The sequence below is a fragment of the Megascapheus bottae genome, chromosome 4 (genome assembly GCF_031878675.1).
Source record: "Megascapheus bottae isolate mThoBot1 chromosome 4, mThoBot2.hap1, whole genome shotgun sequence".
NCBI classification, from domain to species: domain Eukaryota; kingdom Metazoa; phylum Chordata; class Mammalia; order Rodentia; family Geomyidae; genus Megascapheus; species Megascapheus bottae.
In genome coordinates, this window is record NC_143512.1 from 22,568,354 (window position 1) to 22,594,652 (window position 26,299).

General features: G+C 33.0%; 1 protein-coding gene across 15 annotated transcripts in view; it reads right to left on the reverse strand.

The window, feature by feature from the left end:
* Nucleotides 1-254: 254 nt before the first annotated feature.
* The window catches only part of Ppip5k2 (diphosphoinositol pentakisphosphate kinase 2), a 60,574-nt gene continuing 34,529 nt past the window's right edge, over nt 255-26,299 (reverse strand). For 3 of the 15 annotated variants that reach the window (XM_090331554.1, XM_090331552.1, XM_090331553.1), the window contains exons 20-31: nt 25,171-25,298; nt 23,855-23,969; nt 21,186-21,293; nt 20,988-21,104; nt 17,930-18,097; nt 15,606-15,779; nt 14,290-14,362; nt 12,216-12,335; nt 11,293-11,355; nt 7,094-7,234; nt 4,179-4,304; nt 255-456 (exon numbers count right to left, since the gene is read on the reverse strand). In XM_090331554.1, coding sequence (XP_090187680.1) covers nt 341-456; nt 4,179-4,304; nt 7,094-7,234; nt 11,293-11,355; nt 12,216-12,335; nt 14,290-14,362; nt 15,606-15,779; nt 17,930-18,097; nt 20,988-21,104; nt 21,186-21,293; nt 23,855-23,969; nt 25,171-25,298 — 1,449 coding nt within the window. In that variant the 3' untranslated portion in view covers nt 255-340. Of the gene's footprint in view, nt 590-4,178; nt 4,305-7,093; nt 7,235-11,292; nt 11,356-12,215; nt 12,336-14,289; nt 14,363-15,605; nt 15,780-17,929; nt 18,098-20,987; nt 21,105-21,185; nt 21,294-23,854; nt 23,970-25,170; nt 25,299-26,299 lie in introns of all 15 variants that reach the window. The other 12 variants (XM_090331558.1, XM_090331565.1, XM_090331561.1 and 9 more) reach the window with 8 other exon arrangements.

The window sequence follows — 26,299 nt, forward strand, 5'->3', positions numbered from 1 at the left end:
TAAGGCTGTGCTTTGGTACAGGCCAGCTGGGCTTTTATGCCCTGTCTCCTTATTCCAGGTACATAGTAAGCACTGTACTAATAACGTTGGAGATTTCTCACAAATGACACGACTCACAGAATGATTAAAAAATTTTCAGATTATGACCAAAGGAACTTCTGGCATGAATATAAACAAAGAATCTTCTAGGTTAAAAAAAGTCTCCATATGGATACAGAGATATATAAGGGAAAACAAATTATTTGCTTTGACAGTTTTCAGTCAAGATTTATTACATTTGTTTGTATTACACAGTACTTTTTTCTAAATATAAGAGGTTCCAGTTTCTGCTTCTTAGGCTTCATTTCTTTTTCCCAGTGCTCTTTTTGTATTCAGGCACTTCTGGTTTGCTAGCTGCTACACTCTTTTTTCGAGATGAAGTATTAGGAAGATAGGCACCAGAAGGTCCACTGACAGCTATACGAAAAGAGAAATGACTGCTTAGATTGACACAAGAATCCAAGGTCAGCAGTACCATTACACTGCTGAGTGATGAGTAACTGTTACCATTGAGCAGCATATCACATTTGAACATTTTTATTTTTAGAATCTAGAAAAAAAATAGAGAAAATAAATAACAATTGGCTGCAATTCATTTTTATCTTTTAAAAGTACTATTATCTTCAAATATATACTGCGATCCAGCTTTTTTCCTCAGCTTATGATATCAATTGCCAGCTGGCTTTTTTAAAAAAAAATTCTAGATATTTGGTAAGAACCATAAATTTAACATCATAAAACTAAATTTAACATTTTCTCTATAAACATCAATTTCTCCTGTATCTTCTATCTCATTACTATGTAAAATGCTAGAATGTTTAAAAACTAGAGGGCTAGGAGTATGGCCTAGTGGTAGAGTGGGTGCCTGCCATGCACAAAGACCTGGGTTCGGTACCACACACACAGAAAAGGCCACAAGCGGTGCTGTGGCTCAAGTGGTAAAGCTCAGGCCTTGAGAAAGCCCAAGGACAGTGTTTAGGCCTTGAGTTCAAAGCCCCAAGACTGGCAAAAAGAAAAAAAAAGAAAAGAAAAAAAAAAAAAGGAAGGTTTGATTTAGGACTCATTTTCCCCATACTTGAACCAATATCAATGTCTATTCTAAGTGTAGTTGCACTCAGAACATGAGATGAGTTCCCCCTTTTCAATTAGCATTTAACTTGAGAACAGTCCCTGATGTGCATTATGTAAAATGGTAAAACTTTTTAGCATAAATTCCAGTCCCACTAACGTGAAAAAGCTTTAGAACAACCGTAGCTGTTGGAAAAATGAGAACCTAGGAAGCAAAAATCAGATACAACAATTTTGTATATGAACCCTGATAAAGGTTTGGGATTGGCAGATTAAGCTCCAAACAGTATGGCTAAGGCAATAAGAAGTGAACTGAAATTTGAGCTGCCAGCCACTTCAATGGACATAGATTTGCAATTAAGTTAAGCAAATGGTTAACTCTTTGTTTCAAAAATAAACAACAAAATGTTCTTTGGAGTATTATAACTGGAATAACAATCCAGTTTCCACAACATACCATTCATAATATGTAGGACATAACCCCAAATTATACAACACACTAAGGAGATTTTTAAAGCAGCAATTTTGTTCTGTACGAAAATATGCTTATAATGAGTAAGAGTGAGAAACTCTCTACAAACTCAATAATGTATAGAATAAAATATCTAAAATGAAAACTGGCTGGACTTAACAACAAAAGGAGGACAGGTAAAAGTAATGGGAATTACTAAAGAAGAAAAAAAAAGCGCAATCAAATAGTTGAAAATCAAACAGAAAACACTGATGTCAAGAAGAAAAAAGAAGAGCACTGTATACCTGGGAAAGAATTCAAATGGAATTAAACTTCTCTTTGGAAACAATGGGAACCCAAAAACATAAGAAATTCTTTAAAAGTGCAAGAAAAAACAACATAAAAAACTACCATTTTACTTAGAATTCAATATATAAAAATTAAATATAGAATGATATTGCAAGAATCCAGAAGAGACATTTTCTTTCTGTCACAATATGAGGTCTCTATTTAAAAAAATGCCAAAGGGGGCCGGGAATTTGGCCTAGTGGTTAAAGTGCTTGCCTAGCATGCACGAAGACCCGGGTTCGATTCCTTGGTACCACATATACAGAAAAAGCCGGAAGTGGTGCTGAGGCTCAAGTGGTAGAGTTCTAGCCTTGAGAAAGTCCAAGGACAGTGCTCAGGCCCTGAGCTCAATCCCAGGACTGGCAAAAAAAAAAAAAAAATGCCAAAGGAAACCAGATAGAGACAGACTTCAGGAAAGAATAAAACTATAAAAAGCAGTAAGTGTGTGGATAATTATAGGTTTTTCTTTCTTTTCTTAATTTCTTTAAAAATAAATACAGTTATTTAAATCAAGTATCATGACACTGTAGTTTAGGGTCTATGTGTGGGAGTTACATATGTTAGGCAGGGAAGACAGACAAACCTACACAACTGCAGACTTATGAAAGGAAAACCAGACAATTCTTCAATTAAAAATGTTCTTTATGGAACTGATTCCATTCCTGCCCACCACTACTCCTGACAACATATGAACAATGCCAACAATCATGATGGATATAGTCAAATGGATAGAAGTGCCATTTTGTCTTCCCTCCCTTCCTCTTCTTTCTTTCTTTCTTTCTTTCTTTCTTTCTTTCTTTCTTTCTTTCTTTCTTTCTTTCTTTCTTTCTCTCTTTTCTCTCTCTCCTCTCTTTCTTCCTTCCTTTCTTTCTTACTTTCTTTTGCTGGGGACCAAACCTAGGAACTTCTGCATGCTAGGCAAGTACTCTACCACCCAGCCTCTAGAAAAGTCTTGTTTAAATGCACTTGATATAGAAAGATATCCCAATGTAAGGTCTTAAAACAAGTCTCACATTTAAACAATTGAGATTAGTGTGTTTTATAAATTAACAGAACTAAATAAAAATTGATTAAAAGATGTTTATAGCCCCCACCAAAATAATTGGATTTTAAATCAGTATACCTCTCAGTATTTCACAAATCAATGAAGAAATCACATTTATTCACATATTATTATATAATTTAAAGTACATAGTAAAAATACAAAATAACAACCTTTGGTTTTTGATTTAAGGTGCTTAGAAGGAAAGTTAAAGATTCAAATTTTATTTAGCAAGAAAAGAAATAACTGTCAATGCCCGAAGAAACTAGAAGCTGGATAAAAATAAACCCAAAGTGGAAAAAAAATCAAGGAACGGAAATAATTTGGTATTAAACCGAAAAATGATAAAGATGGTCCTTTAAAAGGGCCAACAAAATACAAAAATCTCCAGTAAGAATAATAAAGAAAACTTCCTGGAATCATAACTGAGATGTTAATATATTCATCCAAAAAAACCATACAAAACAACTCATAAAAAAATTAAACACTGCTGCTGTCCCTTACATTTATAACCCTAACTTACAAACAGCTGAAATTAGTATAACAACTGCCCAGCTCAGACAAAAAAGTTGGCCAGACTATTTCATTATAATAGGAGTTTGATCTTGGCCAGCCAGGGTTAAAAAGTGAGAGAGAGACCCTATGTAAATAATCACAGACAAAGAAATAATGACACAGACACAGAAAGACACAAAGAAATAATGAACAAAATCATTGTTTCTATCTTAGATAGCAAGGCAGAAAGGATAGTCAAGCAAATTAGAAAAATGAAAAAGATACTAAGATAGAGTAGTATCTCGAAAGATGTGCTAAGAGAAACAATAAAAAGACAAAAATACTCATGAAAGATAATTGAATTTGTTAGTCATACTGAGAATGGAGGGAAGAAAAATTCATGTAAAATGGTAACTTCCATGTAACAGAAAAGCAATAAAGGATAATTTGTAAACTAATTTGAGAAAAGTGTGAATTTGAAGCCATTTTATGAACAGAAATGATTCCAGGGAAAGGGAATTAAGTATCAGACTTAAAAAAGGAAGGAGAAATAACAGAAATAAAAGTATGTACAAATAAACTATAAAAATAGATTTTGATTCTCAGAGGAACAGTATTAAAGAAAGTATTAGAAAATGTAATGATACTACTTAGAAATAGATTTTACATTTAAAAAGCAACTATTATCATTCCTGCAATTGTTGCTTAGAATCCACAAACTCACACATTCCTAACCTGCTTTCTGGTTTCCTTTAGTATTCTTTAAGGTAGCTGATGGTGTTGGGAGAATCTTTGCAGGTGTATATGTATTTAGAGATATTTTTCTTCTTTGGACTGGACTGGATCGTGAGGCTGTATAGGCTGGAAAAAGATCAAACATAATAAGTTAATAATTTCTGCCTTAACAATGTAGAAATATTTTCATGGCATAATTTAGTGACTCTAAAATATACACAGTAATTGATGTAAATAGCAGGAGCAGATAACACATGGTAAAGTCTGCAGAGTAAACTCAGTAAAACCGTCTTCCTCATTACTAAACAGTACTATCATGGTTTTATCCAAATAGATATTTTGCTTTATTATAAACATTTTAACTGTAGGAATGCCAACAACAATAAAGTAACATACTGAGACACTTGAGGAATGGCAGAGATCTAATGGCATAGCTTTATTTCCCAATAATCAATGAAGATTCAAGTAATGATTGTACCAATTTGAGAATACACTATAACTAGGTTAAATATGGTCAAATAATCAGCTTGTATCCCTGTGTTACCCAGCTGAGATTTATCACCATAAAAGGAGGCAGTTTGGAAATGGTTATCCACTCTTTACAGCCCTGCTCTCTAGTCAAAACGGGGAGAACTGAGTTGGGCAAAAAGAAAATGCCAGTGTCTCTGCTATTTCTTAAATGCAAACAATGTAGCTATATTATATTAAGTAAATATCAACTCTTAGGCAATCATACAAAATTCAGATACTTCCTTCTTTCAAAAAGAATGGGAAAAAGACCCACCAATTTTCTAGAAGATCTGAACTTGTCTGGCTTAACTACTGAATAATTGATTATCCTCAATTATGTCTATACTTTTTTCATTTAAACTGTAAACTTTCTTCAAATAAAATCTTCAAAAAAAAGCAACAGATCAATGCACGTAAATATTCTGGATGAAGAGCCAAAGAAGACTCAAACTCTTACCACTTAAGTACTATCTTTTTCTGATGATTCATGTAAAAACCCACAATCTACACTACTGGTTAAGATTTACCTAATTCTATGAGCTGCACAGAATAACTTTTTCATCTAGTTTTCTTAAAAATCAATAATTGAAATTGTAAGAGAGCTAGAAAGACTGGGGTATAATTTGTACCCATGGCATACAGAAGAGTTATTCAGCACAACTGCAAGTGGAATCTAATAAGTCTTTGTTTCATTAATACACTATGATGAATTGAACTCACCACAAAAATAGTACTATTACAAAATAAAACTTAAAAGACTATACTTTTGTAAATATTCCATTAAAATTCTGTTAGAAGTTGTCATTATTCTATTACATTGAAATCACGGTAAATCTAAAATTAAACAGCATAGATATCTACCTAAGCTCTTTATTAGAAGCTCTTTAAGCTTGAAAATTTGAAATCCTTAGCCCAAGTAAACAAAGGATTATCAAGTACAATGCAAAGGAGTAAACTAGAGTTTATTTAGATTATTCTGTGGAAGCAATATTGTTTATTCTACTTGATTAGGGGTAATATAAAAAATAGATGAACTCCTTTCATTTTCCTGGCTTTGACTATGTACTTCATTTGAACTATTATCAATGCTTAGAATCAGATACATTTCATATAAAAAATTCTAAAATTAAAAAAAAAATTACTTCTTACTTTTAAAGTTGGTTAGCAAGCAAGATTCTTATCACTAACTGAAAATGGTTCAAAGCCAGCCCCGCCACTACAAAGCCTTGAGACTCCTATCAACAATTAATCACTAGAAAATGGGAAGTTAGGCAGTGGCTTAGGGTTAGAGCAGTAGCCTTGAGCTGAAGAGCTCAGGTATAGTGCCCAGGTCCAGAGTTCAAGTCCCATGACCCACAAAACAAAACAAAAAGAAAGAAAGAAATAGGGAAGGGGAGGGGAAAAACAAGATGATTGGGAGGGGATGAGAAGAGGGAAAGAGGGACAAAAATATAAGAAGAGGTATCAGTGTTCAAAAAGTAATAATGAACCCACTACCTGATAAATATAACTGTAACCCCTCTATACATTACTCCAACAACAAAATACAAACAAACCTCATGCTAACTGAACTGAGATTCTAATATACATAGAAAATGACTTTTTTTAAATTGTATTTTATTGTCAGGTGATGTATAGAGAAGTTACAGTTACATTATCAAGTAGCGGGTATATTACTTCTTTAACATTGATACCCCTTCTCATGTTTTTCTCCCATTTTCCCTCCCCACAAAATCATATAGCCAAAGCATTTTGTAAAAGTACAGGTCTCAAAATAGTGTTACTTGGTGTTTAATGTTACAAAAAGATACTTTTTCTTAAAAAATAGCTTTAGAAAAGCTGAGGTATACTGTGTTTTTTCTAGTATTTGATCATTGTATATTCCAACTTAACTACATTTTTACAAAGCAAGGTAAAATACAGCAGTTTGTAAAACTTACTTAAAATTTCTTCTGTTTATACAAATGAATAATTTCTTCAGAATATTTTCTAAGAAACATAGAAAAATTACTGTCCTAATTTATTAGTTTTTTTTACTAAGAGGTATTTCCTACAACTTACCCAAAGTGGCAAGGAGAGAGGCATGTATGTGTATATATGTGAGTTCATAGGAACTCTCCTATGTACCAATTGTTTAAATTATGTTTGAATTTTTAGTATGATACATTATATAAATGTAAGATTTCTAGCCAGTATCATTCTACAAAAAGATTATGACTCTACATTGTACAGAGCTGGACTGTAGACATTTGCTTTGGACAAGAAAATGATTGGAGGAGAAATCAAGAAAAACAGTCCATTGCACATCATATCTTTTTCCCTACTAATACTCCAAATACTAAAGTTTATATTTTTATAACATTATCTATTGCCCAGTGATGAAATATGAAGGTAAATCTTCCTACACATTTCAGGAGTCTTGTCTAGAGCTTCATTTGATGGAGAAGCAATGAAAGCAAGAAAGTCATCCACCTGCTTTAAAGACAGAGCATTGTGAAGAGTTTCTAGAGGACAAATAGATGGCACCATGGAATACAATTCAAAACCTGCAAGAGAAAAAATAAACAAAAAAGAAAAGCAAAATTTAGTATTTTAAAATCTGATAAATAAAAAGAAACCCAGCCATTGTTTAGAAGTGGGAAATTTAGGTATTTCCAAGTTAACACATGCGAGCACACAGAGATCTCAAGTCATGACACCAGATGCTCTGCAATATGGAGTTGAAACAAATGTGACAAAGATTTTCGTTTACATGTAATAACATAGTACAACAGGAGCACAATTTCCTTCTATATTGATATTAAGAACAAGACTTAAATAAGTAAACCTAAGGCAAAACCCAAAAAGAGAAACAAAATACTATATATACGTGTGTGTGTGTGTGTGTGTGTGTGTGTGTGTATATATATATATATGTATAATTTAAAAAAACTGGAAAGTGAACCCAGGCATTCTACGTGTAGTACTCTACCACTGAGCAACATCCCAGGTCTTAATTGTTTTTTTGAATTTGGAGATAGGGCTTCCCCAAGTTGCCTAGACTGGCTTTGAACTTGCTATTCATAGCCCAGGAATGCCTCAAGCTTGAGATCCTTCTGCCTATGCCTCCTGAGCAGTTGAGATTACAGGTGTGTGATATTGTGCCTGGCTCAGTTTTATCTTTCAAAGCCAAATCTTTACAATAGATGAATATGCTAATGTCATGGCATGTCCCTTATGCCAGAATGGTAAAGGTAATTTTTTGTTAAATAAACCATTATATAATTACTTATAAATAATGGATTTCCTGTACTGAATTAACACATATAATTTCAATTATTAGAAATCACTGGTGATTAGCTCAAAAAGTAATACAAAATATAAACATGTCCATATTTAACAATGACAGAGAAATATAAAAATAATCACAAAACAATCATGCAGATATGTATTAATACCATCAGTAAAAAAAGGCACTTGAACACACAATTTTACAAAAAGAAGACACAAGTTATTCATTTTTACGAAAATTATTCACTTAAAAGTTTATTTGACTGAAGAAACCTTGGGCTCTCCTTGCAGAGATTTACAATAGAACAAAATCTAGAGATATTAGGCCAAATAGTACAACACTAAATGTAAGGACCTCCAGGATAAGGAAACAAAAGCCATATAATGAGTGACTGTTGTCTTTAATGTACTATGTTATCACTCATCACTTTTGCCATCCCTTGGTTATCTCATATTGTTACAATTTTTCACCTTGTTATCTGATATATTTTATATGTGCTTAATTGGTTATTTGAAATTGGATAGGGAAGGGGGGAAATCAAGACAAGCGGGGGGGGGGGGGAGTTGGGAGGGAAATGTGGACCATGTCATGAGAAAGGGTATCAATGTTTGTGAAGTTATGCACCTTCTATCTGGTGAATATAATGTAACCCTTCTATTAATCACAATAAAAATTATTTAATTAAAAAAAGTTTATTCAACTAAGTAGCTTTAAAAATTGCTTTCATATACTCTTAAAAGTATCAAGTCTCTCTGCATTTAGTTTTACAAAAGTTCAGATTAATTCTCCTCCAAAGAAATACTTTAAGTTTTTACTCTCACAGCAGTTATAAAGTAAAAATTAATTATACACAGACTGCTTCAACAAGCATGTGCTCATGTAAAAGTTAAGTATTATTTTATTTATTTAAATTTTGAGAGATATTTATCTATGTACTTCTGAAAATTTCAGTTGGGATAGGGAAACTGATGAAAAACAATCTAATTTTCCTATAAAAATAAACAATCTACAAAAGTGATGTATTTAATTTTCAGATACACACAGCAACATGACAGCACGTTTAACATACTTCAAAGCAACAAAACCTATAACTATAACAGCAGCAAAACATTTCAGTTAAGTACTGAAGAAATGAGGCTTGGTACGTTACATTTTTTTAGTATAAATTTCATGCAAATAAGCGCAAATCCTTTCTTTGCATTACATTAAACTTAACACATGTTTATCTCCTTTCCTCGAGATCTTTGGTAATAGTTTTTGTCTTTCATTTGTCAGCCTGATTTTATAAAAGTCAAATTACAATACAATAAAGTTTCTCTGACTACATTTCCCCCCCACTTATCTGTAGTGTAAATTAGTTTAATGTGTAATGAAAGGTTTAGCAAGAAGTTTAAAAAGCCACTCTGCTGACATGTTTAGAAGCCATGAAAACATACCACTGGAGCCTAGAATTTCCACAGAGGAAACAGACCAGCACCTACAGAGGTGTAGTGTTCTGCACACAGGCCCAGAAAACAAGGGAAAGCACTGTCAGAAGATACTTGTTTCACCATATTCCTTGAACTAAAGATGAAGGAAGGGTAAGTTTGTGATATATGTTAAACATGGAAATAACATGAAAGTTGTATGGAAAAAAGGAAAAAAAGAAAGAGTCAAATGACAATTCATAGGACAGATAAGAAAACAAACATTATACAAAAAAACTTTAAAAAAACCTTACATCTAGGATGGGGTAACACTTTGGAAATAAATGTTACTCATTACCTTATTTATGTAACGAGAATACTTCTGTACATCCCTTTACAGTAAAAGATTTACATTAAAATATTTCTAGAATGTAAAGGAATGTACTTATATATATAGAGTTGTATAATGTATGGAAAGCAACAATAAAAAGAAAAGTCTAAGTCAAAGCAATAAAATTACTCTATTATCTGTTAAATCAAACATATACATTACTGGTTTTTATTTTCAGTTACGTGAAAAGTTTTATGATAAAAACTGCAATACTGGCTTTAAAACATGTAAGTGTACACAATCCATTATTGATATTCTTAAATTTGTATTTTCTCTTCTTAAGAGTTTTGTTACTTTTTCTTGTGACTTCAGCTTTCCTTCCCAGAGGTTCTTATGCATAGACTACCTTAAACATCCTTATTTTTTTTCATTCAAAAGTACCATTTAAGTAGCTATAATAGAAGAAAGAAAGTAAGGCTTTAAAGCTAAACTTTTACTTGAGGATGAAATCTTATTTCACCTTCAAGCAGTATTAATGCACTGTTATCTATCTGTGTTGTTAAAGAATTCCCCAAAGGAAGAAATGTCCATAAACTGTTGAATCCTTAAATATCATGAGTTTGTACTTTAAAAACTATTTTCAATTAAAAGTTAGAAAGTAATTTGCAGATAAAAATAAAGAGTAAAAAACTCCAGAGATAAAAATATTTTCAGTCCTAATAAAGCACAAACCTTATATTAAAATTTTTTTGGTGCTTAAATATTTTTAAAAGATCCAGAAATATTCTCTGTTGAACCACTAGATCCTTATTTATTTAGGAAGCTATAATACGACAGCAATTCAACTTACAAGTTAGAATCAAGAAACACATTCTTATTTAGCTTCAAAATTCCAGTGCAACTCAATTGTGTTTCTAGATTTTAAATTGAGTTTTCTTCCTACCTAGAAATCCTCCTCATTTTAAGAAAAAGCAGGGCACCAGAGGAAGCGGTTGTTTGGAACTAGCAAACTATACTGCAACTTAAGTAAATGCTGCAAAGTTCCCAGAGTGCTCCAGACCTAGTCCAGTTCTGCTGTAGATAAACATCCGGGGCAACATTACAATGACATCTGTATCAGCTGGTTTCCTAGAAGGTTTAAAGACATTTCTCATTTGGCTCTTTGACATGGGTTGTTCTGTATTTTTGTTAACTATCTCAGTAATAAAAACTATGTGACCAGGAAAGGAATTAAGAAGGAAATAAAAAAATTAAAATGATTAGGAATTTAGAACAAATTAAGGACTAATTATATGTAAAAAATCTGTATAAATGAATCATTTAAAAATTAGAATTTTCAGGTGTTAATTTAGGATTGAAAGTCTTTATCATTGTGGTCATTTAAAAGTTTGATGAGTGGTGTTCAATTACTATGTAATTAAAACTGAAAAAAAAAGAGCTAGACAGTATCAATAATTTGGGCAAATAATAAATTTGGAATTATATGCCGATTAAAATTAAGGATGGAGAATGATACTGTATACCCCAGTTGAATAAAAGAAAAATTAAAATGGGACAAAGCAGGGGAGTATCTTTTAAAATAAAAGCAAAACGTACCATTGGTTGGGTGTCGAGCAAATGAGATAGAAAACCTTTTAACAGCAGAACCGCGTGTGGCGTCTGAGAAAGAGAAAAACAGGTACCTGAAATTTGTAATAGCTGCCAAAAGAACACTTAACAAAAAGAGGGAAAAACAAATATACAAGGAGGTTAGAGTTAGGTGACATGCAGAAGGGACAATGAGAGAAAGTGTAAGCCAAATACTGGTTAAAAGCAGTAAACTGGCTTGATCATAGAGGCAAATGTTTAATGAAATACATGAAGAAAAAGAAAAGCAGGATGAGCTGGCAGTTCAGGTGGACCCATGTTTTAATAACTAAAGTGAATTTGTGCATACATTTTAAGAAACACTGATCTCATGTGAAAGAGCTAAAAACCTTTCTGGTCAGCTAAAGAGACAAGTTTTTCATGAAAACTCAAAGGCATTCTACGTATGAAAATGTAAAAAACTATTATATTAACAACAGTATAGGACTTTCTTTGGCTAGCGATCTTAAATATTATTATTTTATGTTAATTTGGTGCAAGTATTACCTATGCATTTTTCTGTATTAATAAACATGACCTTCTGTTTACTTTGTCATTATCAGTAAAGTTTAACAATAAAAAAATTTAGAAGATGAAAGAAAAGTTGTTATACTATAAATGAAGTTATATAAAAGGAGATGATCATAACAAAGCTTTTTATTTTCCATTATAGCAAGCTACTTACTGTGTAAGTTTTGTAAGTCTAACTACACTTAACTGTTTGACCAAACATAGATAGGTTGGAGCTGTGGAAAATAGAGCATTGGAAGGGAGTCATTTAGGAAAAGGATGGTAGGTTTCCACTTCGGCCTTAGACTTGCTTTTGAGAAATACTGCTCATGGGTGTGTGCATGGGTGCAGGTATGAGTTTGAGTGTGCAAGTGTGCACATACCATCTATGCAGCCAGAAGAAGTCAGCTTTTTACGATGAGTACGAGCATAATCTTGTAGGTTAGGAGCGCTTGAAGAACCCCCGAGCACTGAGGTGCTAAACAGGCCCGAACAGTGAGACCCTGATGGAAGTTAGAGAAAATACATACAAAAACGGGTGTTCTTCCATTCACATTGGGAAATCATGCAGCATGCAGTTAACATGGTCTTACAAATACACATGCAGCCTGTGGCAGGGCCTTGAACAGGATCAGGCTCACATATGCTTGTAAGTCCTAGTGATACTAGTTCTAGTTCTAATACAATGCTTTTGATAAGTACTACTATATATCAAATGCACCAATGTGACAAGTACACTGGAAAAAATGCTATCTTTGAAAAGAAATATTCCCAGGCAATGATCAGATACTCACATTCTAAAAGTATTTTGAAAATATCACCATATAAAATAGTTTAGGATGAGAAGGAATTCAGAAAACCTATTTTTAAGAATTAAGCTACAGCTAGGGACCATTAGCTCTTGCCTGTAATCCTACCCAGCTCATGAGGCTGAAATCTAAGGATCTCAGTCAAAGGCAGACCAGGCAGAAAAGTACATGAAATTCTTATCAAAATTAGCCATCAAAAAGCCAGATGTGATGAGGCCAGAATTTGGCCTAGTGGTAGAGTGCTTGCCTACCATGCACGAAATTCTGGGATCCATACCTTGGTTACCACATACACAGAAAAAGCTGGAAGTGGTGCTGTGGTTCGAGTGATAGAGCACTAAGAAAAGTCAACGACAGTGCACAGGTCCTGAGTTAAAGTTCCAGGACTGGCAAAAAAAAAGAAAAAAAAAAAGCCAGAAGTGAGAACTGGAGCAGTGGCTGAAGTGGTATTCAGCCAACACTGAGTGAAAAAGCCAAAGGACAGAGTCTAGGCCTGGAGTTTAAGATCCAGTATTGACAATTAAAAAAAAAAAAAAAAAAAGCAAACCAAAAAAACCCTCAAAGTATATTAAAAACAAAACAAAACAAAACAAAGAAAAACAAAGCATCTCTCCTGGCCCAGATTAACTCATCAGTATTTTTTGAATACTTGCAAAAAAAAACTTTTCTACCTTGACTCAAGAATTGTCATTAATTCTTAAAAGTAAAGTACATTAAATGTTAGTTATTTGTGACAGACAAAAGAAATCTTTTCAGTCATGTAAACCAATACACATTTATGCTTAATTTTTAGCAAAATTCTTACATTCAAGTAAAAGTATCACCACTATTTCTGTCAAATACACTATGACAGTTCAGTAAGAATAGTATATAAGTTTCCATACAGAAATTTGGGAATATTAAGCTATAAATACAGGGGATATGTAACTCAATCAAGAAAGATCCTCAAGAATGTTGACATCAACACAGTTCAAGCACTAATTATACAGACTACAGTACATACAGAGTTTAACTTACAATTAAATATATTCATGCTTTCATTACATTTATTTGGACAAGAATTTATAGAAATAAGTTTAATCAATACTGAGTTTTAAGCCAATTAGTTTGGAAACTTATTTTCCAATGTTGCTATAAGCAAAAAAGCACTTATCTCAGAGCTAAAAAAAAAATAAAATAAAAAAAACTAACATTGAAACTACACATGAGTTTTCCTTAAGAGCTACTCAAAAGGAAAATTAATCAACTCAAATAGGGTTTGAAACACTTCTACTTAAAAATCTTTTTGATTAGAAAGGAGCTTTTTACATATAAAAGCATCTTTTCAGTCATTATCAATCAGGAAAATGAAGTGTCCTTCATAAATTACACAGTGTAAGGTTAGAACACAGCATTGGCAGGTAGACAAAGTGGTTACCACAGCAGCCATTCCAAGGGTTACAACACAAAATTAAGTGCTATGTCTTGTCATATCAGAATTTCACTGCACATTTTCACTGTACAATAAAACAGTTTAGAATTAGTACATTGATTATAAACTAAGCATAGCCTTTGGTCATGCTAGTCCCGTTGCCCTGATGAGTTTTACACATGTATACAATAGTGAGTTTAAGAAGGGTATAGAATACATTTCTTTTCCACCACATACCTATAGTAGAGCTCTGCTTCTGTTCTACAAGAGTTCTTGGTGTTCGAAGGTAATTAGCATTTTCAGATACAACCTGTATAAGGAACACAAAATAAGTGAATCAAAAGAGTACAATAAACTGAAAAATCCATACTTCATATGCAGCCTGTTTCAGACAGACAAGGGTTAATAAGCTGTATGATAAATATTAGTAGAGATACACAAAACATGAAAGATCATGCAAGATCCCATTTTAAGGGAGTCCATTTCATATGTGGTCGTTGCAATGAGGTGGTGCAAAGCAGGCATTCAGAATGAAACATCATATATGAAGCAAGACAGATGAGGAGAAATAATTACTAGATTGATATAATTTTATTCTCTTTTAAAAGAAGCCAAATTTCCACTCTTAAACAGCTCCTGTATTTGAAGGGGGGAAAACAACCACAAACAAAAGAAAAGACAGACAGACTGTTGAGGTCACCATAGAATTACTGATCCATGCATGGGTTTTATCAGAGTAACCCTCAAATATTGACAGCCTTAATGGATACCATAATCCCTTTGTTATAATCAAATGCATTGTATTTTTAAAGGAAATTGCTGATATTATCAATGAAGTCATCTCTGACAGCAGACCTTCCATTGTAACAGAACAAAAGTATTCTAAGCTTCCAAATGACATCATAGGAAGTCCTTCTGAAGTCATTTTATTTTGAGTTGGTGGGCACACACCACTTGCCCTTTAATCTTAAAATATTATGAAGTTCAAAGAAAAACATATTATATGTATCCCTTAAATGATATATACTTTGACATAAAGGAGGAGTGAGGGAAAGAACAATCAAAACTAGATATACCTTGTTATTACACCAGGCCACGTAAATTTTGACAGATAAAATGTTGTTTAGACTCTCAGAATATTTCAAATGGAACAAAAATTTTTATTTATGGAATGGGGGTTAGTAAATACCCTTCTTATGAAATTTCGTATTTTTCTAAAAGGTTTTTTTAATAAACAAGTAAATAAAAAAAATTCTTTTCCTTTGTAATTAATTCATTTAACAAGCTAAAGATCCAGGAGAAAAAAATGATTTTTCAAATCCTGGATATGTCCAACTTTCTCAGTGAAAATGCTAATAAACATATACAACATGAGCAGGTTTTCTTTCCCTCAAATAATGTCAGATATAATTATTTTTAAACAAGCATGAAATTTAAAGACAGAAGGATTTACTCTGATATAAAATTGTAAGGGATTAGATGTCCTCAAAGACAGCGCTTTGTTGCTCTGAATGCAGGGAAGAAAAATGTTTAATGAAGTAAAGTTTAAAAACCTGTTGCCATGAGCCAAAAATACTGGATGTGAAAGCCAATGATTTGGGGGAGACAGGGGAAGAAGTGATTTGTTCCCCTGATCTGCGTCTTCGACGCCCAGTACCCACACCACTGGTATACTGCAGCCAAGTACCAGTACCCTCTGGGCTAGACACACTCAGGGGGCTCTCTTCCTGGAAGTGAGAAAGGGGGCAAAAAACAAACAAACAAACAAACAAAAAGCAGAGCATGCAAAGTTAGATACAACAGAGCCAAATAATGATCAGAAAGAAAAAAAAATACAGTTTAAAAACTATTAAACAGTAATTTGGGAGCCAGAGGATAACACTTACAGAACTATCTGATTAACTTAAAATGCTTATATACTGATTAATAATTAAAATTTCTCTCTAAAAATGGATTGACTTTAAAATTTCTTGTTTGGCAACTATTTAAATATAAGAATATTTTCTTAATTTTAGATGTTGAGAAGATTTGGTGCTATTAGGGGTGAATATTTCCCTAAAAGTGCAAAGGATAGTTTAAAAGGTTGAGATTTCAATGGATAGCTTGTGAAGAAGAAAATCTGCCTGCTTGACATGTAAAAAATTCATAAGATGGGACACAGACTGCACTTTTTTTACACTTCCAGGGTACATATGTATATACTCCCAATGATTATTTTACAAAGTTCAGTAGGCAAAACATGCAGCAAACATTCTAAATGTTCCATGTTGTGGTTGCATATTCACTTTTGAGTCTGGAAGGGCAGAATAAAATCTACTTGCACAAAATGAAGAGAATAGTCTTTTTCTCTGTGTATCTTTAAAAAGTACAAACTTCTGATCTCCAAGGAGATGGTAGATGCTGGCAAGAGTCTTCAAGGTTTTATTGAATAATTTACCTTATGGAAGTAAAAGTTTAGCATGGCACAGAAATAATCTCTTGCAAGAAACTAAGTATTCATGAGAAAAAGGTTTATAAATGTGTTCTGTGCTCTAAGAGTTGACAAGGGCAGTGATTTAGTTGAAGGCTCTACAAATATAGATGAGTTGCAAAGGAAAGACTCACTATCTTGTGCTGTGTCAGTATCACAAAGGCCTTCTGGAAAGCAGGACAGGGTTTCATTGTGAAGTTATAAACCAACTGGCTAACTGCAGAGTGCTGTTCAACGACACATCAAAATCACTGCCCCTGCCCACAAATGGTGGCTTAAGTTATACTTACAGAGGTCATTTAAAGCATTTCTAAAGATTAGCATACCACAATTCTTATTTTTCAATTAACATACAATAATCAGGTACTTGTGAACCATTCTCTTTATATTTTTAAAACACAATTTCTTTTATACTTAAAATATCATATTCATGATAAACCTAATTAGTATAATTTATAAAGACCAATTTTTATTAAATGATTAGGCTAAAAGAATTTGTATTATTAATATTGTTTTCCTAACCACAATTGTCAAATTATTTGAGATTTGAGAATCTTAAAACACATTAGTATCATTTGTTACTGTAGAAATAAGCTTTTCTTTTTTGGGGGTGGGGCTATTTATATTCTTAACTATCTGTAAAGACATGTTATATGCAAACTTCAACAAAAATATATATGATAAATTGGTGGTTCTATTTTAGCCTAATTTAGCTAGTTTTAATTAGAAAATTAGAAAAGACAGTATTGACACAAATCAGTACTGCAAAAATCATTCTAGAGTATTTTAAACTGAAGGAGTACAAAAGATATGCAGATGACAAAAATTTTCTTAGTTACTATTCTAACTGTTCAACTTTAATTTAAAAGATTGTTATTTAAATATTTTATTAATATGTATAATCTATTTGCCTACTTAATTATAGATCTTATTAAAAAGGTAGATTCTTTAGACCATCAACTTTCAAAATTCTAGACAGATACTTACAATCATGTTAAAAATTTGGAATAGTATATTTTAACCTAAGTGTCATTCAAATCAGTTATTGTTGAAGCCCTTTTTGCAATTCTTGTATACTTTTAACAAAACAAATTCCTTATGCATGAAAAGACAGACTCTCTAAAATAATTTTTGTTGAAGAATAACCTAATGTGACATGACAAACATTGTCTACAAGTTCTTTTAAAGGCCTTATTTAATAACTGTATTTAATTTTAGTATAAAATTAAAATTCATCTGTTTGCTTTCCTAATGTTGCTACATTTAAAAAATTTGTGTGAATATACAAAGCTGACAAAAATTTGTTAGGATCCCAAGTTCTATAATTAAAGCTGTATTTTCTTTTCAGTTTTACTGATACATAGTTAGTTTACTTGATGAAAAACATACTCTGACAGATACACTTACTTCACTGGCAGTCATCTTCCTGGCTCGTGGAAGTGGGGACTTCCTGTGTATATGAATTGGTTCTGATACCACTGGTTTAAACAACAGCACAGCTCGATCAGTCTCATCTCTTTTAGAAGTATGAGGTTCATCATCATTATCAATTTTAAAAGATCTCCTGCCTTCATTCTATGAGAAAAATACATTTAAAACGTAATGTATAAGAACTCTCCCAGTTCGTCTTAGTGATAAAACACCATCATCTGAACACTCCAGAAACTGGGGCAGAAGGACCAAGGTTTCGTGGCTGGTAGGGGCTACAGTGTGAGATCCCATCTCAAAGGACCACGTATATTCCTCCCCAAACAAAACTCTTTCAAATTCAAATTAAAAAATTCAAATAGCAGTTAATGAATCACTGTTTTTTTCTCACATGAATTTATAATAGTTAAAAAGTTTAAACAATCTAATATTATGCTAGATCATGTGAGAAAGATGACTGAGTCTTTAAAAAAATTTTTTTTAATTTTTTATTGTTGGGGTAATGTCGTAGGTGCATTACTTCTCACACATTGATACCTTTCTCATGTTTTTGTCCCCATATCCTTCCTCCCATCCCCTCCTAATCATCTTGTTTCCCCCCTTCCCTTTCCTATTTCAAATAAATAAATGAGTCTTGACTTCAAAATATGTTCATAACTCTATGAATAAGTTAAACCAACAAAATTTAAAAGATAAAAAAAGGCAAACACTCAGGCACAGTGGTTCTCTGTCTATGATCCCAAATACTGAAAAAGCAGACACATGAGAATTTCAATTTCAGCCAACTTAAGGAAAAATTAGAGACTATAACTCATAAAATAATATTAGCATGGTAACTCATGTTTCTAACCCAAGCTATATCAGAGGCATAGGTAGAAGGATTGAAGGCAAAAGTGTGGAAACTTATCTAAAACGTAACTACAGAAAAAAAAATAGAGGTAGAGGATTGCTCAAAGGGTCGAGTTCCTAAAAAACATGAGGCTATGAGTTCAAACCCACGAGTTTTAACAGGTAACAATATGAAAGTAAAGATCAGTTTTATTCTATAGAAATGTTCTCGACCCAGGGGGGGAAAAAGGACAGCTTTAAAACGTATAAATTTCAGAATTCTTAAATCTACTCAAAATATTTCCAATAAATGTAGTAATATATAAAAATAATTATTCAATACTACACTTAATATACCATGTACAAGGGATTATTCTAGGATAAAGATACATAAAGTACAATCCCCATTCTATAATTTTTTTGGGGGGTGTGAGGAGGAACGTCCTGGGATTTGGGTTTTGTGCTTGCTATAGTAGGCACTATATGTGCATTTTTGCTCTGTTTGCTTGCTTGCTTGCTTCCTTCCTTCCTCCCCGCCCCCCCCCCCCCCACCTTTCTTTCTCCCTCTCTGTCTCTGTCTCTCTCTCTGCTGGTCTTGGGGCTTGAACTCAGAGCCTGGCCCTGTCCCTGAACTTCTTTAAGTTTAGCATTTTAAGCTTTACTTCCAGCTTTTGGATACATAACTGAAAGATAACAGTCTCATGGAGTTTTCTGTTTTGGCTGGTTTGAACTGTGATCCTCAGATCTCTGCCTCCTAAGTAGCTAGGATTATGGGCATGAGCCACCTCACTCAGCTCTGGTTATTTCTGACATAGGTCTTTTTGCATCAACCAAGCTACACCATGGTTCTACACTTCTCATAACTGCTGGGATAATAAGAACATGGCTCAGCTTTTTCTATTGAGATAAGGTAGCATGAATTTTTTTTTCCCAAGCTGGCCTCGAATTACAGTACTCTCAATCTTAATTTTTCATGTAGCTTTGATGATAGGTGCATGCCACTGAGCTCAGCTAACTGAGTTAAGATGAAGACTCAAGTACTATGCTGTAGTAAGGACTGAACTCAAGTCTTCATGTTTTCTAGTTAGGTACTCTACCACTGGTGCCACACTACTAGCCCATTTTGCTTTAGTTATTTTTCAGATGAGGCCTCACATTTTTACCCAGGGCTGGCTTTGGATAGTGACCACCTTCCAATGCTTTTTTGGTATCTGGGATTAAAAACTTATGCACCACACCATGGTAGGTTTATTTGTTGATTGCAAACTTTTTTTCTGCCCAGGCTGGCCTTGACGTACAATCTTTATATTTGCCTCCCGAGTAGTTCAAATTACAGGCATGAGTTACCATTGTCAGCAATACTCTAAAGCATTCTAATGCTCCACATCTAAATAAATATTGACTGTAAATAGTGACTTGTGATATTCAAAATATATTTTCTAAAATATATATAAGTGAAAATATAACAATATTGGATGGGAGAGTAAACAATTAAAATACTTAAAAATATTCACATTGCTTACTAAATACTAACTGTCCCTTTGACATTAACCAGTCAGGGGATTCGTATTATTAGCTCAAGGTTAGCCGTTAAAATGATAGTAAAATTACCAGGCATTCTCTTGGGGAAGAATAACTTCAAGAAAGTCAGTAAGTGTGAGGAAAAGATATATAAAAATGAAGAACAATTGGGAAAATAGTAAGTGGTTTAAGGTTATAAAATAAACCTTCCCAAAAGTCTAGTTTTATTGTTAAAAGATAAAGATTATAAACTCACTAAAATATAAACTTAAATGTATCTTAAAAAAGATCTTTAAGTGGCTGTATAAAAGAATTTCAATCCAACAGATCAGTTACTAAGAACACTGTACGCTGGTCAATATTATTATAGAAAATATGAAAATGGAGTTTATCTCATGTCAAGTGCTAGGCATAATGTTTAGTAGAAGTATTCCTTGAGTAAAACAATAACACTAAAAACAAAAATTACACTTTCCCAATTTGAATATTTGGCTTAAAAGCCAAAATTTAGATATTTAAAATTATTAAATACTCTAATACACAGGAAAATTGTACAGCTAAGTCATATTTTCTAAGGTTTAAGCTTTCAGTGATAGGAATTATTTATAGGACATAATAGAAAACTTCATGAAGCTTTATGGAAATCTAGGAGGGTAGTAAGCAACACTGCAGGTTCTGCCCTCATTACCTCTCTGGATGCAGGTCTGTATCCATAACCAGATGGTAGATTTTTATCTTCTTCACAGCCCTTGGCTCCTGGACTAAAGTGCAATTCAACATGAAAGCGCTCCTCTGATGAAAGATCCTAAAAAATATGAAAAAGCAGTTTTATAGTAAAGAATTTCAAGTTCTTTTTTACATCTGGTAACAAAGCAAGCTCGTTTACCTTGTTAGGATCCTCATAAAGCATGATAACAATCTGTGTCATGTAGTTGAGTTCATTAACAACTTTCAAATAATCCATAGCTCGTTTCCACTGTTCATCCTTTGATTCCTAATCAAATGGTATATGGTAAGTATTTTTTTTTTCATTCTGTATTCCTAAAATTTACTTTATTGTCAATTTGAGAGCTTCTTTAATCCTGAGTGAGTGATATTGTATACACTAAGTGAATACTTAAATGCAAATTGTTTAAAATTCACTGTTTTTTAGCAGTTTCTTGGTTTAAATAAAGTCAATACCATAGTATTAGAAACTCATCTCATTTTAAGTCCTGAAAAAGTTTATACAAAATAAAAAGAATCTTTTGAAATATGAAACCTACTACTGAATCCTGAGAGTAAGGAACAGTTTTAAACCTTGTTAAGTCTGAAGGTATCCTAACTGAGTCTCATACTTCTTTTAACATCATATATTAATCGGAGTACTTTTCTATGTTTTTGGAACTGAAAGTGATATTATTAGAGGAAATATAAAATTAGTCAAAAAGTACAGTCTACAGTTAATTGTTATCAAAGTCTCTGTAAACTTTATATGGATCACAGATCTTTTATTGTATGTAAATCCTAATATGGTGAACTTCATTACTGAATGTGCTTGTTCTAAATATATATATATAGTAAGACCTCTTCCAAATACATATTTTTACATTATTTAGTATTTTCTTCAAACAAGTATTTTCTTTACATTGTTTATTTTTAAACTGTATGTGAATATATGTATGTGTGTGGGGGGTAAATATTTGTGATAAGTTCAAATTTCAACATTGTAAACAGAAGCATAAATTAGCATAGTGCTATTAAATTTCAATGAACGAAAATAATTAAAAATAAGCTAAGTTATTTAATATTTAATTTAAGAAGTGAATTAGATTTTGTCATATTAGTTTCAGTGTTGTAATCACAGATTTCTGCTCTAAAGAATTTTTTTTATTTTCCTGTATTTTTTTATTGTATTTAATAAAAGGGTAACATGATATTTGCCAGATAGAAGGTGCATTAATTCACATACATTGATACCCTTCCACATGTCTTGGTCCCATTACCCTTCCCCCCACCCCCTCTTGGTTTTCCCCCCCTTCCCTGTCCAATTTCAAGTAAAACTAAATAACATTTAGCCATGTTTCCTTGAACACAACATGTAAGAAGCCACAGTAAATTTTTAAATGAAGACCACTTTCTGTACCTATTTTCTGAAATCTAGGTAGAATTTTGAATTCTAGCTCAAGTAACTAAAAAAACAAATAGAAGGCAGGACATCATTGGATATCATCATTAATTTTTACTTTAGAAAATACATTAATTTTTCTGAAGGGCATTTGTAATAGTGACTGTTTTGTTTTGTGTTAGAAAGCAAACCTATAATCAATATATCTTAATAAACTCTAATTCCACTATCACATCCCTTGCCCAAAAGATATGACTGTAACAGCTTCCAAGTCTCTCTCATTTTCCATACATTTCCCTGCTTTAAACCTTGCTACTCACCTAAGAAACCCAACCACACTCTATCCTTATTGGTTTCCAGTTTATCCATCACTCACTAAACTATATTTGAAACACAGACTTTCTATCAGTTCCTATACTCTTCATAGGTCTTTCTACTTTCTACTGAATATAAAGGATAAATAGAGCACCATGTTAGAGATGTGTGTCTCTCTCCCCTTCTGCAAATAATATCATTATAAACTCTGGTTTTGATCTCAACCTCCTAAGTAGTTAAGATTGTAAGTATGAGCCATCAGTGTGGGACTATAATTTGAAATTCTGATGGGACTCGAACACTAAAATAGCTTCAGGATAGTTTTGGTCATAATTATTCTCAAGACCTAGTAATCACTGAATTTTACTACTGAAACATTTATAAGTATGAAAAAAATTCTGTTAAAAATCATTTTGTATACAATTGGAATACCAATATATATTGATTAAAAAATGAAGAAAAAACTATCTTTTTGTGAGTTTAGAGATGAGATCCTCAATTTTTTTATACCTAAAGGAGTGATCCTGACAGGAGAGGCTAAGTGAATTCTGCACATGAGAATAATAGAAAAGGTGGCCAATAAGCACATTAGGCAGAATGTGTTTTCCAAAATTGACCACCACATACATTTATCCTGTATATTCCTTTTATAGTAATATTCTACTCACTTAGTAATGTGGGTAAATTTCCATTGTCCATTGTTTTGAATCTGGACACAGCTTTCTGTGTCTGCCTAAACCAAAAGGCTTCAGTAGCAGTGACCTAAAGGACTTCAGAAGTTAGGACACAGAAATGCCACACAGTTGCTTCTTGCTCTCCTAGGAATCTCCGTTCTGGAACTCCATGTATTTTGAGGAAGCAAGTCACACAAAGTAGTCTGATGTTACTTTAGTTGACAATCCCAGGAAAGGTCTCAACTAACAGCCAATATATTAGACATTTTCGAAAGAACATCTTTGAAATGATTTGAATGGTAGCCACTGACTCTATTCCATAAACCTACCAAAATACTCAACACATAGTCAACCCTGAAAAATTATGGTAAATCAAGACAACTAGTGACCACAGTAACACTAGCAAGTTGATTACGAATGTAAGGAAACAATGGTTACTTAGGAATAACTTATACTTACATCGCATAAGGCACCGTAGCGAAGGATAGACAGTAAAGAATGTACATGGCTTTCACTGGTAAAATACAATCTAGTACGGACATGACGATCTGGAGACAAAACACCTCTGGAATACCTGAAGATAGAAGTAGACAGCGCTAAAACACAATTAATCAATGAAGCTATTATCAAAATTATAGTAGAAGATGGAATTTAACTCTACTAGAGTTAAAAAAAGCCCCCAATATATAAATTTATCATTTTTCCAAACATAACAAAGGACTTATTTTGATAGATATTTTGATAAATAAGGGATGGGATAGGAAAGGGGTACGTCTACTTTATGTTTCAGGAAAAGACTATAATGTTCAATAAATAAATGTAGAGCAAATTACTTTTTTTTTTTTTTTTTTTTTTTGCCAGTCCTGGGCTTGGGCACAGGGCTTGAGCACTGTCCTTGGATTTTCTCAAGGCTAGCACTCTACCACTTGAGCCTCAGCACCACTTCCGGCTTTTTTCTATGTATGTGGTACCGAGGAATCGAACCCGGGTCTTCATGCATGCTAGGCAAGCACTTTAACCACTAGGCCAAACTCCCGACCCCAGCAAATTTCTTTTTAAAAAGAAAAAATGATAATAATTAAGTTCACCATAAAAGAGACCACCAGTGGTCTTAGACCTAAATATCCTCAGATATTAATGATTCTCCACAGGGTACATACTGATGATCTGACGTAAATGATACACATTTTCTTTTCCCAGTACATGTCAGATTTTCTCCAAAGTAGCATCAAGGTGCATCATTCCTGTAACTCTAGTCTTTAGGGGATATCAATTTCAAGGTCAGCCTAAATTACACCTTGAGAGAGTCACAAAAGGACCAACGCTGGGGCTGGAAATTTAGCCTTGTGGTAGAATGCTTGCCTAGCACACACAAAGACCCGGGTTTGATTCTTTGGTACCACATATATAGAAAAAAAAGCCAGAAATGGTGCTGTGGCTCAAGTGGTAGAGCTCTAGTCTTGAGAAAGCCCAAGGACAGTGACCAGGCCCTGAGTTCAAGGCCCAGGACAGGCAAAAAAATAACTAACTAAATTTTTTTTTTTTTAAAGCCCAAGGCTAGGGATGTCACTCAGTGGCAATGTTTGCCAAATACATATAAGGTCCTGAATCCAATATCTAGCACTACAAAAATCAAACTAGGAATCTCTAGGCAATCTAGTTCTACAATATACGAACTTATACAGTTCGGACATCTACATAAAAGTAACAAAAAGTAATTTTGATTTGTAGTAGAAAAATAGATAAATATGGACGTAACTAATACAGTTTCTTACACAGGATGGAGTTTATTTACAGTGTCATCATCTTGTGTCCTCTGAAGGTCTGAGCGAATTTTTCTAACTAGAGGAGTACAGTAGCCTTTGGCAATCTCCAGTTTTTCAGCTTTAGTTATACCATATTCCTGAGGAAAAATATATAAAGTTAGACAAGGGGTATAATCATAAACAGCTCAAAACAAACTAAAGAATTTTGGTGAGGTAAGTTATTATTAAAACGTGGAACAGTAGAGAACTTGGAGTTTGACACTTTTGCCACTAAATATACTATTTCAAATTGATAGGCATAATAGTAAGTATTTTGTGGTGAAGCTTGAACAGAGGAATACATTGTTTATGATTAGTACTCATCACAATACTTTAAAAAGGAGATGGACTGAAATTGGGAAAACTGAAATATAGAATAGGCAATTAACATAAAAAGATAAATAAACTTAAGTCATGAGAATTTTATCCATCATGATATCAGAGATAGAAAGTCTAACACATTATTAGATCAGACTTTTGCTAATGTGGTGAAGTTCCAACTGATGACAAGAAAAGATGCCACAGAATGATCAAACTTGACATCTATACCAATGAATTAAACAGAACTACAATATCAAGACAATATAGTAATTTTTTAGTAACTGCAATGAAATGAGCTTCAAAGTCACAGGTTATAAGTTGACTTTATTCAAAAAATGGAAATCTGTGATGTGTGTGAATGACAACAGTAGAAAAGGGAACAGGAATAAAGTGGGGTGTGGGGTCCTAGGCAAGCAGGAAGGAGAATATCCTAGCAGGCATTTACACATTGCCACTCCAAGTTCATTTTGGAAAACTTTTACTTAAAGGCTATTTCCTACCAACAGATAACTCCATGAAGACTCAGATGCCAAAATATCAGAATAGATGTCAGATCTTGGGGTTATTTATTTTAAAGTAAAGTTTATTTTTCTAAGTCAATAATTTTACAAGTATAGATGACTTTTTGAGTTCAGTATACAAAAGAGAGATATTTATATAAATGTGTCACTTAATATATTGAGTGATATTTTGCTTATCTGCTATTGTCTTTTAGTATGAAATAATTCTTAGATTTGTTCTCATATGTAGTTACGATATTTCTGACATAAAACAGAAC